Source organism: Myotis myotis, unplaced genomic scaffold (assembly GCF_014108235.1).
Source record: "Myotis myotis isolate mMyoMyo1 unplaced genomic scaffold, mMyoMyo1.p scaffold_m19_p_1, whole genome shotgun sequence".
Taxonomy (NCBI): domain Eukaryota; kingdom Metazoa; phylum Chordata; class Mammalia; order Chiroptera; family Vespertilionidae; genus Myotis; species Myotis myotis.
The window spans coordinates 198,853,351-198,869,409 of NW_023416313.1; the positions used below are offsets into that span (position 1 = coordinate 198,853,351).

A 16,059-nucleotide genomic window follows, 5' to 3' on the forward strand; every position below is an offset into this window, starting at 1 on the left:
TGGACACCTTCTCACTGTGTCCTTGCATGGCCTTTCCTTTGTGTGCGATCCTAGTGTCTCCTCCACTGTAAGAACACCAGTCTTACTGGGTTAGGGTCCCACTTTGATGACCCCATTCAATCATAATTACCCCCTTTTAAGGGCCTATCTCCAAGTACACTCATGTTGAGGGTTGGGGCTTTAACATAAGAATATTTGGGGGAGGGCACAATTCAGTCCATAATACCTGCTATAACTCTGTTTTCCTCAACACATCATCTCTCATTCTCTGATCCTGCCCTTCTAGTTCTGAGAAAAGTAGATATTGGTCAAGAAATGGCAGGTGCGACTCAGTGCAGTGAGTTTGAGAATGGCTTAGCTAGGTATGGAGGGCGCCTGAGATAAGCAGAGTGAACAGATGGATAGGTGGATGAACGGATGGATGGATGGTGGGCTGGCTGGCTGGCTGGATCCATAAATAGATGGTTGCATGAATATACAGGTGGATAAATCTATGACTTGGGTAGTGCATCAGTGGCACCAGGGAAGACATCACATTCTCTTTCTTTAGGGTTGTAGGTTTTTGCACTGGGGTTGCAAACTCAAATGCTACTGTTAGATAACAGAGTTGCAAAAAGAGGCTAGTGTGCAATAATAGGGAGTGGTGGCGACTGTGACAAATTAGAAAGAGTATGACCTGCCTAAAGAGACAGCATGTGCTCATGTACTCAGTTCCAGCCAGTTGTTACTTTGTAGGATGCCAGCCCAATGCTGCCAGAACTTCTGATTTTTCAAGAGAAGCCAGAAATCTGAATTTTTTTCAAATGAAATCTTTCTTTAAGTAAATATTTAAATTATGGCAACCAGCTCAAAATTGATAAAATATTGGGTGGGCCAAAGAAACACATTTACAGTCTGAATGAACCCTGGAGGCTGTGGGATTTCCACTCGTGGAACACTGGGAAGATCTGCGATGTCAGCGCACGCAGATGTAGGTGTTTTAGGGCTTGGGCTCATGAGTATGCTGCACATAGCAGAACAATGCCTGCTGCTAGTGACAAAGCAATAACTGAGCCAGTATTATTAGGAAGTATCACTAAACCTCTGGGTTTTCTCGTCTATAAAATGGGGACAACAGTTGCCTTACCTGTCCCCCAAAGGAAAAGAAGAATATGCAGGAAAAGGCTTGCAAAGCATGCACATTGCTAAGCAATGCACCATGCATTACTTTTGTTACTGTTCCCAGGAAGGAGGCTGAGCCTTGCCTGGGCAGGACAGGGGGTCCCTAGGAGGAGGAGGACAGCAGTAACTACATCCATCCTCTTGGTTCCGAGGGACATGTGTCTGTTTTGCTGTCCTTAAAGGGGTTTTTTTATTCGTTATGAAAATGTTAAACCGTCAGAAGAGTAGAGAAAACAGTGTGATGAACACCCAAGCACTCTCATCCAGCTGTAGTCATTGCTGAAGTTTGCCACATCATCTCGGCGAGTGTTGCTGGCAGAGTGTGGGGTGGATGTGGCAGAGATGCAGTAAGAGATGGGACGGAGGGAGCCTAGTGGCACCAAACAGAGAGCAGAGAGCTTCCACTGCCTCGGTGACTCCTTATTGCAGGAAAGCAGGGCCCAGTGGGCCGTGGATGTTCCCTTTGGGATAGGACCCTGAGGAGGGGGTTTTGTGCAGGACCGGTTCTCATAAGTGATGCCTTGTTACCACCTTAAGGTGGTAGAAGCTGGGACACGGAAATTCTTTTTATTATTTATTTTTGTTTATTATTTTTAAGCTTTTAATTTTTTGCAAAGAGAATATATAATTACGTCTGCCTCATGTGACTGAACAATGTCTAAAGAGACTTTGGCTGTGGAAATGTCACCGTCGTAAAGAATTCGGGAATGGAAACCATGCTGGGTCTGTGAGAAGCTCAGTAAAATCACGGCGATAAAAAGACATGTTGGTCCCTAAAAATGAAAGGTTTTAGGAGCAAAACACTCAGATTCAAAGAAAGTATAAAGGGCTCTTTTTGTTAAAGTATTTAAAAGAGTCTCTAAGACATATTGCCCCATTTCTCGGCGTTCGCTATGACTGCATTTAAATGTGAAGGCTTCCCCGTCTTAAAACGTGAAAGCAACTAGACTTCGCTTGAAGATTCCATTATGCGGCCCCTTCATTAATTTAAGCTGACATTCCTTCTCAATTGGGGCAAATCATCAAAGCTTTATTGTATTGAGAACCTTGAATTCAGCAACAAAGAGTGCGGGGTTTGGAGGGAAATGCAGGAAGGGGGTGGGGGGAGACCCTGAGGCCCAAAGAAAGGAAGGGAGGAAGGAGCTGAGAAGGTGGGTGGGAGGGGGGGACTGGAGCATTGAGAGGCGACAGGGGACACGGGGGGGGGGGGGGGCGTTAGTTAGAAAAGCAGAGAGAGACTATGGAGGGTTGTGGTAGAGGGAAGGGGCTGAGAGGGGCTGTGCAGTAAAGCTGCCCCTCGGGCCTCCACTAATCAAGACAGTAGAAGCTAAACCAGCCGGCAGCTTTGCCCTCATAAATTGGCTCCCAGAATAAGGATGAAAAGGAAGAGTAGGCATAGAAGAAGAGAAAACATGTTCCTATCTTCCTTCACGCAGGTGCCTCTTGAAATTTTCAGCCAGTCGAGCCCTGCCCAGCAGCACTGCCCGGCAGGAAGCCCACTGGGCAGGCCTGGGCCTGGCACCCCAGCCCCATCCCCAGTCCTGTCTGACTCAGTGGCACCTCCATCCACCTGGACCCAGGCCCCCAGCAGGGCTCTCGCTTCCTTTCTGGTGTCATTTTACGTGGGATGGATGATCTGGGATGTCCCAGGGGCACTGTATTTGGTCCGTTGTTGAGGAATAAGGCAAGGAAGGATATTTAGAAATGTAAGTCATACACAAACGTTTATTGAGCATCTATGATGTATAACTAGAATGAAATAAGATTCGTAAGGTGAACGTTAAAGCCTCAGGGAAAACTGGGTTTTTCAAAGGTGTAACTTTAATAAGTAAAATACTGATTACAAAAGCCAAAGCAATCCCCGACAGTCTTTCCTCCGCACCGAAAAAGTCCACAGGACACAAGAATTTCACGTGGACACTGTGGAGCAAATAGTTCCTGGTGTCCAGCAGCCCATCTGAGACCAAGTCAGTCAGGGAGGCTGCTGGCCATCAGTCCCCAGCCCACCACCTTCCCACTCTGTGCCCTCAAAGAGCTTCTGGGACCGCTTTGAGTTACAATTTCCCACAGTGTGGAATGGGAATAGAAATAATCATCCTACCCTGGCTGGCAAGTGCAGTGTTTAGAGCGTCAGCCTGCAAACCAAAGGGTCGCAGGTTCAGTTCTGGTCAAGGTCATGTACCCGGGTTGCAGGTTCCCCTCCCAGGTTGGGACCCATTGGGGAGGCAACCAATTGATGTGGCTCTCTCACAACAATGTTTCTCTCTCCTCTCCCCCGCCACCCCCCCGCCATCCTTAACCCATTCTCTCTAAAATCAAAGGAAAAAATATCCTCCAGTGAGGATTAACCAAATAATAATAATAATAATAATAATTGGCTGAATCTTCATCTCTGGGAGCCTATAGGGATGACCACATAGATGAAGGATGATTTTCCCTCCTTCCCTGGCTGTCTAAACCTGGGTTACTGCAATGATCGAGTCTCCCGTTTAAGACATAAATCAGATAGAACTGTCCCTCCGCCCAGAGCTCTGAGATGACACCCTTTTCACTCAGATGGAAGCAAGGGCCCTCCACGGTCCCACCTCTGGTTGCTCCCTCTTGGCCCACCTGCTGGGCCACCCCAGTCTCCAGGCAGCTGCTCTAGTCACCAGGCACCCTTCGGAGCCTCGCACTTCAGGGACCCTTCGCTGGCAGGCTTTCCCCCAGATAGTCCCATAGCTGACACCTCATCTACTTCCCCAGGTACTGGCATGACTCCTCACTGCTAAGGTTTTGCTAAATGTCACCTTCTCTGTGAGACCCCCTCCACCCCCATTTAAATTGCAGCCGACTCTCCTCACCCCCATTCTGCACTGCTTTTGCTTTCCCCGAGCTGCAACACTACACGGGCTGGAGGGCAGACATCTCTCATTTGTTCAGAGTGTCCTAGTACCTAAGGCAGCGTCAGGCCCAGCGAGCACTCTCAGTAAGCAGGTTGGCTCTTTCTCAGAGGAAACCGATCAAAGACAGCCTGCTCTAGCTGAAGCTCAGAATCTCTCCCACCATTGCTGCAGGCTCTCCACGGAATAACCTTTGCTCCAGGGAGCAAGTTTGAAAACCGATGTGTGTTCTCATACATAAAACCCATGTTGAAACTATAAAGTGCCATGTAATGTCAGGCCCAAGCGCCTGGCACAATGTATACAGCAAGAGCCCAATTGTTAGAGGGGTTGGGGAAGAAAAGTGGAGGAGGGAGGGGGTCAAAGATCCCAGGACCAGATTCTTGCTCTCATTCAGGCCTCAGCTCAACCATCAGCACTCAGCAAAGCCTTACCTGCTCCCTGTCTACGGTCCACACAGCATGACTGTAATGATTTTAGGTTGGAGAAAGTTTTATAAGGATGTCTGTTAAGCAGCTACTATATGCTAGACAGTATCTGTGCCCAGTTTACTATGTAAGTGATCTCATGAAATGTCAGCCCTCTCACCATTGTCTGTCCAGTGCCTCGTGCCTGGCCTGGCACATGTAAGGTACTCAATAAATGCTCACCTAGTTTCCTAACAACCCTCTGAGGCAGGTACCATTAACATCGTCTCACAGTGAGGGACCAAGGTTCAGGTTCAGGTAACTTGCTTAATGTTGTCATACATGTGAGTGACAGAGCACAGAGTTCAATTCCACTCAGACAAGCTCCAGTCACTCTAGTTCTGAGAGAGAATTTGGGTTAGACCAGCCGTGGGCAAACTACGGCCCGCGGGCCGGATCCGGCCCGTTTGAAATGAATAACACTAAAAAAAAAAAAGGCCATACCCTTTTATGTAATGATGTTTACTTTGAATTTATATTAGTTCACACAAACACTCCATCCATGCTTTTGTTCCGGCCCTCCGGTCCAGTTTAAGAACCCATTGTGGCCCTCGAGTCAAAAAGTTTGCCCACCCCTGAGTTAGACCATCCCTCCTGACCACACCAGCGATGGGGGAGGGCTCTGTCTTTCCTTCCTGGAATTCTCTTCTCCACTTGGACTCACTTCCTCCCTTTGTCCAGTTAGCTCACCTGGAGGGGTCTCCTGCCACCTTCTGACTAATGGGCCTGCCTGCCTCACCCTCCCTCTCTGGATAACCCTAGAGTTAGTGGTGGCTCATCTTGAATCATAAATCAAATTCTAAAAGACATTGCAACTTTGTGCTCAAAACCTCCTTAGAAGTTAAATTCTTTGTGAAGGTCACTTGCTTATGAGTAGAATGATGGATTCATCAAGTCTGTCCCTTTAAGAAAAATCTGGATAGTATTGGTTCCCGCCCCCCGTCCAAAAAACAACAGCCCTACTTAGTCCACTTAATATAGCTAATTCCCCAAGGACCCCCCACACCAGTTTCCACTCTGGCCACACTGAGGAAAAGCGCCAATCATGCTGTCTCGTTACATAAACAGAAATCATGTGTAACTAGCGTGTTCATTGTGCTTCTCATATGCCCACTCTTCCGCAGGTTTTCTCTCTTGGCCATTGCTGAAGCGCAGCATGCCAGCTGTTGACGCTGGAGAGGGACATCGCTACTTAGTGTATGCCCGGACCTCCTTTGTGGAAGCCGAGAGGCAGCCTCTGACTCTAGTTCCCAGAACTCTAGTCCCAGGAGAAAGCATCTCCATAAATCTGAGGTTCTCTGCCAGATGAATAACCCTTTGGGTTGATTTCAGAGATACCAGGCAGGTTTTCATGTTCTGGGTGTGTATTTCCTCTAGAACCAGCAGTGGCCTGTGGAGACTCTTCCTGGAGGTTTCGGGTTCAGGGACTCAGGGTTGAGTGGAGTGTCAGGAAGGACCACTTCCAGCAGGACTGCCCCTCAGTTAAAGGCTGAGTAGCTGTTCGGTTGTGTGGGACTGTCCTGCCCTTCCTGCCTCACCCGCAGAATGCCAGGTGCATCCCCCAGACCCTGTTAAGAATCAGAGGTGCCTGTAGGCCACGTCCAAGCACGGCTGGTTGAAAGCAGCAGCGGGGCAGATACCATGCAGCCCTGCACGGGGGTCAGCCTGCAGCCAGAGGTCCCTCCCTCCCAGTGCAAGTTGCTTCCTACCCTTTTGCCTTCAATGACCTTTGTTTGCCTTCAGGTCTGGTCTTGATGAAAATTGTTTTCATATTCTCAGGAGGAAATGTCCTTCTGAGAAGAGTCCCCATGTAGTGATTGGGAGAGTGTATGAGGTGTAAGTCTTGATGAAAATTGTTTTCATATTCTCAGGAGGAAATGTCCTTCTGAGAAGAGTCCCCATGTAGTGATTGGGAGAGTGTATGAGGTGTAAGTTCCCAAGCCCAGCAGTCAGAGTCTAGGATAAAAGAGATCGAAGCCAGGACAGGAACAAATGGATTCACCAGGACCCAAACACGGGACTGCAACAATGGGTCTTCTCTACCGGCCCTGCCAGGCCCTGAATGCTGCTCTGCTGCCCCACAAGGCTGGACAGGTTCTCTCTAATATCTAGAAATATCAACATTCTCTGCAAAGTAAATGGCTGGAGTCAGGATCTTCTAGGACGTGGGTTCTGTAACCCGCGGACCCCGGATGAGCATGACTGTCTGTCAGGAACCATCCCGGGGCTGTCAGATGAGTCACTGTCTGCTCTTGTCCTGCTCCTCGTGTCTCTTGGGTGTGATTAAGCACATGCCAACGCCCCAGCTCAGGGCCATCTATTCAGCCTGCATCCCGTCCGCCGGTCTTGCCGGGGCAGTGCTCTGTGCAGCCCTCAGCACATCCTGTTTGTTCAGTCCCCTTTGTCTCCCGCTGGAGCAACGGGGAGCGAGGATTCCTCTGAGTCCTTTGGCTGGGGGCTTTGAAATCAGATCCTGGCACACCTGATTACACTCAATAGCTGGAAATGGTAAGGATGTCCGATGGGCAGAGGGCTCTTGTTTTAAGCTCTGCACACCAGGAAGGCAGGGGCTGGGTCTCCTCTTAGGGACTGCCCTGGAGAGAGCAGGATGCTCTGGCAGGAAAAGCCAACAGCGTAACTGAAGGGAAATTCACTTGAAAAAGAACTCACAGCACCTGTCCATCAAGCAGCATAGAGCCTTCCCTGAGGACACGAAGTGGGTGGGGCTTAGGCTCATTCCCCTCTCCCTGCACTTTCCTGAGGGCCAGGCTCAAACCTCTCTGTCCTGCTTTTTCTGTAGAAGTATTGCCTTTGAGACCTCGGCAAAAGGATGAAAAAACTGAGGACTTACACGCGGCCACAGGGCGAAGCTCAGCAGGCAGAGGAACGCTGAAGGGCAACTTCTTGCTCCCAAGGCCTCAGCCTCCACTCACTGCAAGCTTCCCAACAGAGGTGCTACCCTAGCGCACCATCCCGCGGAAAGGGGACTGGTCCATCGAAAAGCCATTAGGGCCGGGCCAGTACGGCTCAGCTGGTTGAGTGTGCGAGAGGCAGCCCATCGATGTTTCTCTTTCATCAATGTTTCTGTCTCTCCCTCTCCCTTCCTCTCTCTCTAAAATCAATAAAAACATATTATTTTAAAAGAAAAGCTATGGAAACTTCACCTGGACAAAGGGCATAAAGAGCATCCTTGCACCCGCACCCTGCTTAGGAAATGAATTACAGATGCAGTGAAAGCCCCCAATGTCCTCCCTGAACCCATCCTCTTCCCAGCCTCTCCATGGACACCCTCTCAGTCATTCCCGGCATTTCCTGTATGTCCCAATGGTGTGTGCGGCCCTCTTTGGGGTCATCACTTAACCTTTTTGAGCCTCCTGCCTTTTCTGTATACAGGGGTTATTGACAGGTTTAAAGGAAATGATTTATGATAAATATTTGACTGTTCTCATGAGAAGGAAAAAGTCAGCAGAAAGAATTGGGTCAAATGCAAGGCCCTTCCCAGCCTGGCTGACTTGCCCAGACAGCCAGCCTTCCTCTCTGCAGCCCTCTCAGCCCTGCAGGTGCCGTGTTCCCAGATCCAGCGCATATGCTGTACTTACTTGCCTGTGAGGCTTGTGCCCTATCTCAGTCCTTCTTCAACTCTGGGCTCAGATGTCACCAAGCCTGGGAGGCCTTTCCGTCGCCCCAGGCAGTGACACCTGTTCCTCTCTCTGAGCACTTGCGGTGTGGCCAGGACACTCCATGGGCCTGCCCTGCTTTCACACGGAGCTGTACCTTCAGCAAGGACGGGGCCTGGGGCTTCACTGACTCTTGTAGCCAGTGGCCTAGCCCATTGCCTGCTGGCATGTGGCAGGCCCGTGTTCAGGTGGGAGGGAACGAGTGAGTGACAGCTCAGGCATCAGACTTACAACTTTCTGCCCTTCCCAGCCTGGCTGACTCTCCCAGGGAGGTCCCCATGTCCCAAGCTTAGAGGCATTTTTTTCTCCTTTAAGTCCCAAATCTTCTCTGTTCTAGAAACATAAAGCGAGCAGGTCTCTCCCTGTTCCTCAAATGCATTTGGAGCAAATGGGAGCATGCACATTCTTCTACTATAGGTTCAATAAACAGGTTTGAAAGAGAATCCTGAGTGAGTGCGCTTCACCCAGGTCTTATGCATCTTTTTCTAGGTGTCTTGCCATTTATGTTCTTTTTCTTCTTGCAGACTGCAGACATTCTTCAAGGCAGATAAGTGTGCAAACCTATTCATCTTGCTTAGAAAATCCATGTCACCACCCCCGAAACAAACATTGGCAAACACCAGTCTGGCTATGAAGGTGTCCTCGCCCACACCCATTGTTCTCTGCTGAAGTGTGGTTGCTACTGTTGTAGACTCAGCTTTAGTCATGGAATTTTCAAGGATGTGTCTCAGAAGTGGGATCAAGAGGAAGCTTGACAATCATCTGCACCATAAGCCAATCTGGTGCCCTGGCACCGAAAATGGGCACACGGGTCTGCCCAGGAGGAACTGTGGACTGAGAGCGAGAATGGGGGTGCGGAGGGGGTTGTGTGCATGACCAGATTTTTTTAACTTTTCATTTTACATTTTTTATTTTTATCGAAGTGAAATTCACATAATATACAATGAACCACTTAAAGTGGCAGTTAGTACATTCACACTGCTTTGCAGCCTCCACCTCCGTCTAATTCTAGAGCATTTTCATCGCCCCCAAGTTCTTGCCTCGACTTTTTAGCCATAAACCAACAGAGCATTTTCTAGGGTTCGTGGCTGTGGGAGGCTAAACGGTGACCCAGGAAAAGATATGTCCACATCCCAGTCTTTGGAAGCTGTAGATATGGCCTTCTTTGGGGAAAGGGTCTTTTCAGACACAGCAAGTGAAGGATCTTAGTTGAGCTCACCCTGGATTACCCAGGTGGGTTTCAAATTCAATGCACATGTCCTTATAAGAGGCACACAGAAGAGAGACATAAAAAAGAGGATGCCCCTGAACACGGAGGCAGAGACTGCTGCCAGGTAGCCCCAGCCCAGGAATCCCTGGAGCCCTGGAAGCTGGACGAGGCCAGGCAGGCTTCTCCCCGAGAGCTGTCAGGGAGCGTGGCCCCATCCACACCTTGATCTTGGGCTCTGGCCGCCAAAACTGAGATAAAGGTTTGTGATCATTGGCTGTGGCAGCCCTAGGAAGCGTGTCCAGTGGGGTTGCACAGAGAGATGGTGTGGCTGGAGGGTGAGAGAATCAGAAGGTCTGAAAACCGAGTTCGGTGCCTGGGTTTGCGGCTGTGCCTGAGGTGAATTTTGTGCTGCGGGTCTGTTCCCTCCTGTGTTCCTTGCGTGTTTGCTGTCATGGCTGAGAGGATGGGAGGAGGTCAGATCAGCCCCTCATACCTATTTGAAATGGTGGGAATAATAATGACCATACTCCACAGAATGTTGGCCACTTGCTAGGAAATTTACATACGTGATCTCATTTGATCCTCAAAACAATCCTACAGGTTAGTATTCTCAACCCCATCTTATGGATGAGTAATGGAAGCTCTGAGAGGTCATGTTGCCTGTTCGGGGTCACTCAGTGAATGATGGTAGAGCCAAACCTTGAGCCCCGGTTCACCTAGGCTCGGTCCACAGCACTAGAAAGACGGTTAGTCTGGTGCCTCACACGCCTCCACAGTACCCGCTGGCTGACGAGGAAGGATTTGTTTATTTTCTGAGTATTAGCACCGCTGGCACCACAGTTTGGGTGGTGAATGGATTGAGATTAAGGTTGCTGTGAGCACCTGTTTAGACCCTGCTAACAGCATGTGGTTGGCAAGACATATGCGTTCAGAACTGAGGGAGATCCTCTGGCCCCAAGGCACAAGACTTTCTCCCTCAGTCTCGGTGGGGCAACCCTTCACCCACGGCTTCACCTTGTGAGAAGCTGCACAGTCCTTAAGCAGAGCACGTCCTGGCATCACCACCTCCCTTAGCCAGGACCAGGGCGGAGAAGAGAGGAAGGTGGCTGGAGAGAAAGGCTCTGAAGGGCTTGTTCCGGGGGCCCTCAGTTGATCTGTTTGGGGCTTGACACTCTTTGGGGCCCTCTCTTTATCAGGATGGGCTCAAGCGGCTGTAAGTGTCTCTCTCTCAGTTTTGGGAGATGGAGGCGGAGGCTGGGGTGGAGCTGCCACGGCAGCTTCTTTGCTGTCTCTCCAGCATTTCACATGGGAGGGAGCACAAGAGCAGGGAGCCGGCCAGAGCGGCCAGATTTCCTCCCACACAGACCTCTGCTCAAGATAAAGTCAGATGAGGCTGTGCCCCAGGACAACAGCATAATAAATCCCCCTCCGCCTCCTCCGGCTCATTGTTCTGCGGCAGGAGTTGTTTTGAGTATGATCAAAGGAAGGAAGAGCCCTGTGCTATCAGGCTGGGGAAGGAGGATGCTCTCCTGACCGCTCCTGTTGCCCTTGGCCACCCTCATTTTAAATATGAGGAAACCAGAGGGCAGCGTGCAGCCTAACCCCGTCCACATGGCGAGGCACCGGGCGTGCGGGCCCTGCTGGACCTCCTGTGAGGCAGCAACCCCGGCTAAGCCCACGGCAGCCTCCATGGTCACCCAGCCCTTGTCCTTTCACCCAGGCCAGGGGTCTGGGCAGCCCAAGCACGGGGTCAGCAGCAGGTGGGGCAGGAGCCAGACGTGGACCGTGGACTGGATGCATTCGCTGTTGTTTATCCCATGGGCTGAGAACGGAGGCCAGAAGGCCACAACCGTTGGAAATAATAGGCAAGAAAGGAACTTCCCGAGTCCGGCTGGCCTGGTGCCCACCGCTCAAGACAGTGAACGGCCCAGGTCCTCGGTAATGCAGTGAGCGGCAGGACTGGTGGCCTTTCCTGCCCTCAGCCCGGGTTCAGGCATGGGCAGGGCCATGTGCGCAGTCAGCCCCGCGGCCGGATTCCTGCCGGGAATCAGAGCAGAGAGCGCGGGCTGCCTTTGGCCTGGACTTCAGAGGCGGGAAGGCGGAGCTGAAGGTTCCTCCTGACGAGCTCTCAGGCTCAGGGAGCCCTTGCTCCTCGGGGACGTCTACCCTGCCGACGCCCAGAGTCTGATTCACCGGGTGCCCGGCTGCAGCCGCCTGGTCACCTTTGTCTGGGCTGCAGGCCACGTCTGAGCCATCAAAGGAGCCTCCATGGGAGCGGAGGTCAATGTGCTTCCTCAACCAGAAAGGTGGCTTGAGTTTGGCCGAGGCAGCCCCGGCGAACAAGCAGAAGCCTGTCAATGGAAAGATGGGGGCCGCTGGGAGATTACCCGACAACAAAATGAGAGCCGTGATCAGTCTCGCCCCAGCCCGAAGGAGGGAGAGCCTTTGAAGCCACAGGCACGCTGAGCAGAACTTTCCACCTGAGAGACGCTGGAGACGGGAGGTCAGGCTGCGTGCAGCCCCCACAGGAACGGATCAAAGCTGCTGCAGAAGGGAGGTGCCCACAGCTGCAGACCCGCGCCCCAGGGGGCCGCCCAGGGCTTTCTGAAGCCACAGGGCTGCCTTTGCCGGGGCCTGTGGGAAAACCCAGCCCAGATGCGCTGGGAGAGGGGAAATGAGCCCCTCAGTGGTCCTGAGAAGCAGAGGCAAGGAATCCAGGCCCTCAGAAATGCTAAGACCACCCACCTGAGGAGCGCCTACCTCTCGGAAACAAATAACTCTCATCCTCCCAGGCACACTTCTAACGGAACAGACTGAGCACGCGGCCTCAGAGCTCCACACACGGGGGCTGTGGGAAGCCTGGTCCCTTCTATGCATCAGCAGCTTAACTGACATTGTGTTGGCCTCTGCGGGGCCTGCTCCAGGCGTGCCTGCATCCGCTCTCCTCCTTGGCAACCTGGGGAGCAGCAAGGAGCCTCAGTCAGGGCCAGCCGGGTCCTGCGTGGATGCCTTCAGGTGCTTCTCTCAGACTGCACCAAGGGCCCTGCCATGGGGTGTTGTGGGGGCACCTTCCAGACTGGGTCCCGGGGTGAGGGCATCTGGGAGCAGGTCCTGCTGGATGGGTCCCTCAGGGACAGCCTCGGCCCACCTGCCTGAAGCTCGCCTTTGGAGGTCTGGCACCTCATGGCGCCCACAGTTTGGTCTTTTCTGAAGTGGGTACAACAAAGAAAGCCATTTCCACTGTGCTCCTCAGGAATAGGTTTGGAGGGAGGGGGCAGCGGGATACTAATGTGGAAGCCGTGGAGGTATTGGGGCGCAGGAGGGAGTGTATGGAAGAAGCAGGTTGCCCAGGAGTATGGGGGTGGGGGAGGACTAGGTGAGAAAGTTCCAGAACCGGTGATTTAACCAGCATTCTTTCCAAAATGGATGAAGCAGACTGGACAGAGGGCCTCAGGGAGGAGACACAGAAGTGAGGATGGAGGCCCTTTCTTTCCCCTTCTCCAGAGGCCAGAGCCTAAGGAGGGGAGGCATCTGGAAATGACTGAACTCCCCCCAACACACTGCTCTGGGAGATTTATATCCTGTTTTTGACTTTGCCCCGTGAGATGGATGGGGTTATCTCCGTTTCACAGGTGACAAAACAGAGGCTCTGAGAGGTGACCAAGGCTCTCCGAGGACACACACGGGACTGTCGATCTAGAACTCAGCCCTCAGGTGGCCTGGCTCCAGCGTTCATACACCCGCGCCCCTCTCTCCAGTCCTGCCCTGCCTCTCTAGGCTAGGTGTATGTTAATAGGTACTCCAAAAATATTTGTGAAATTGATCTGAACTGAGCAGCTCAACACACGCAAGCCTCTTCCACCCCAACCAAGATGAATCCTTTGAGGGTCTGGGTTATGGGAAGAAGTAAGTTCTCTGAGGCACCAAATAAACTCCCGCTCCGAGGTGCAAGGAGGCCTTTTTTGAAATTAATACCTAATAAAGTTTACACGGACCCCCAAAGGCAAAACAGAAGAGAACCGGGACAATAAAAAGGCGGAGTAGGTAGATAATAAAACTTCAGTGTTGTCTTTCATCCAAGAAGCACGGAGCGTTCACAGGCTCTCATTCCATCTTGGTTCCCACAGCCCTTTCTGAAGTTGGTAGGTGCGTATGAGTGAGAGTCCCCCATCTTAGGCATGGACAGATTTGGGTACCAAAATCTTTAGCGATTCTCCCAGAGGCAAACAGAGCACAGAGCTGGACCTGGGAGCACAGCCTCTTCCCCTAAACCTGGGCTGGAGGTGACCTCTTATGGTGCTTCCTCAGCAAATAAAGCCAAGCTCTTCTCTGAGAGGTTGGGGGTCAGAAGGTCAAGACATGAGTGGGGGCAAAGCCAAGGAATTAGGCCTCACTTTTGCCTGCACACAGTGTAAGTCCCCCTTTGTTTGCATATAATTATACATGCATGTTCTTAAATTTAGGCATGTGTTCATTTGTATACATCAGTGGGTGCTCATAGTCACGAGGGCCCCAAGGCCTGGCCTGGGACACCCACTGCAGGTCCTACTCCCCTCCCCCAGGTAGTAAGCACCTCTGATGCTGAAGCTGGAAATCAGTGTCTGGGCTGATGCCCACCCAGGAAGGTCTGGGGCAAACGGCTTCTAGTAGACACAGGGATGTGAGGCTCACACTGCTGGTGATGGGCAAGGGGCCTTGATTGCAAAGGAGTGATCCTTTTTTTGCTGGTTCATGTCCCATCATGTCACCTCTTGGGCTTTAATATTACAATAATAATAATTGTGCATGGCTTTTTAATGGCTCTCCGTTGCCAAATAGCATTAAGCAGTAGTTCCTTCACTGGACCCCAGAGCCCTCTCACAGTGTGACTCCATCTGGGACCCCAGTCTTGCTTCTCACTCCTCTCCTAGTTCCTGTGCCGCGATTCTCAGTTGATGGGCTGCAGCCATGCCGAGGACCATGGAGATTCAGCAAGGGGTCCCTAACTCTACACCAGCGGTCGCCAACTGGTGGTCCGTGAGGTCCGAAAGGTTGGCAGCTGCTGCTCTACACCACACTAAATACGGATGGGCTGCAGCATGAACTAATAGTATGTAAAATTAAGGCTTGTCACATTTCTAGCAGCTCTTTGTCATTGTGTGTCCTCGGGTACTAACGTCCAACAACTATTATGAGAAAGGGCCTGCATTCTAGCAGTGGTTTTCAAATTGGAATCCAAGGAACCCTTCAGAGACTCCAGCTGGGATGGAGCCAGAGCAGATGGGACTCTCCACCACCAACACACACAACTAACCCATCCCCTCTCCTTGTAAGACTTTATTTGAAGAAAGGACTCTGCTGGGGAGCAGAATGGGGTTGAGTTTACAAGCAACGCCGAGGACAAAGTACACGGACTTCCAGCCAGCCTCTTGCCACTGTTCAGTGGCACACAGTGAGAAAGTCGTGCCCCCACAGCCACCCATAGATGCATTAAGTCCATCTGGCTCTTGGAAATAAGAGAGGAACTGGTACGTTAGCCAGTCCAATTGTCAGACAAAGACAGCGACCCCTTTGTATAGGCAGTGCAACCTTTACTGCCACTTGGGGAGGGGGAGGGAGTACTCTCCAAGGCAGGCCCTTGTTTCACTCAACTTTGTCTCATTGTAAAGCTGATGAGCGGGGGCGGGGCGGGGGGGGGGGGCGTCAGTTCCCAGCCAGAACCACTGTTCTCCCCATGTCTGCATGAGTTTTCTTCCTCATCCCAAAGACGTGCACATTGGCTAAACTGCCCTGTCTACATGGTCCCAGTCTGAGTGAGTGTGGACGTGGGTGCACATGGGTGCTGCAATTTAATGGTGTCCTGTCAGGGGTGGGCTCCTGCCTGGAGCCCTGAGCTTCCGGAAGAAGCTCTGGCCACCCGAGAACCTGAACTGGAATAATTGAGTTGGAAAATAATGAGATTACTTATTTTTATTCATCTTTCATAGATGTGTGTAGACCTCACATTTCAATGTTTAATATTAGGAGTATTTTGGTTCTTTATTCAGAAGCTTGGTGAAGGTTTTGTGACCAGAAATATGTGTAGAAACTTAATTCTTGTTTATGTCAATTAGCCTATGGTAAAGTTGGTTTCATTATATGCCGTTTTGCTTTAAGTCACAGTTTCCAAGAACCTATCCACCACGTTAAGCCATGTGCGATTTTTATTATTATCATTAAAGCCAAAGTTCCCAGAAGGGTATCGGTCACTTGGGGCCCATTCTCATCTCCTTTAGGTTTTACCCAAATTAGCCTTGCTCCTTTGGCTGGTGCCTCCCACCCAGGCACAGTTTGCCCTCAGGCATCCTGGACCTAGAATAATGGGAGGATAAGAGGTGGCAGAGCAGGGCCCTGAGATAGAAATTCTTCAGCTGAATAAAGAAACACCCCCTCCCACCCTCCAACAATCCAGAGCAGTGCTCATTAGCGGGTGAAACTCCAGCAGGAGATTGGAAGGGAGGCTTTTGTCCTTGCTTTCCATGCTGCCATCCACATGTACTTTTAAAGAACCATCCCACCAACACGCAGGCCGGGGATCAATGCTACAAACAGATGGAAAACCTCTCTGTTACGTGGATGCCCCTTAGAGGCAAATGAGAAACAATAACAAGCAGACCCAGGCCTGTCCCAGCGATGACTGAGCC

At 51.2% G+C, this 16,059-nt stretch overlaps 1 protein-coding gene across 1 annotated transcript in view; it reads left to right on the top strand.

Annotated features, from left to right (window-relative positions):
• RAD51B (RAD51 paralog B) overlaps positions 1–7,551 on the top strand; it is a 530,564-nt gene extending 523,013 nt beyond the window's left edge. The window contains exon 11 of the mRNA XM_036310869.1: positions 7,311–7,551. Within this exon, the coding sequence (XP_036166762.1) occupies positions 7,311–7,474 (164 nt within the window). The 3' untranslated portion in view covers positions 7,475–7,551. The remainder of the gene's footprint in view (positions 1–7,310) is intronic.
• The last annotated feature ends 8,508 nt before the right edge of the window (positions 7,552–16,059 follow it).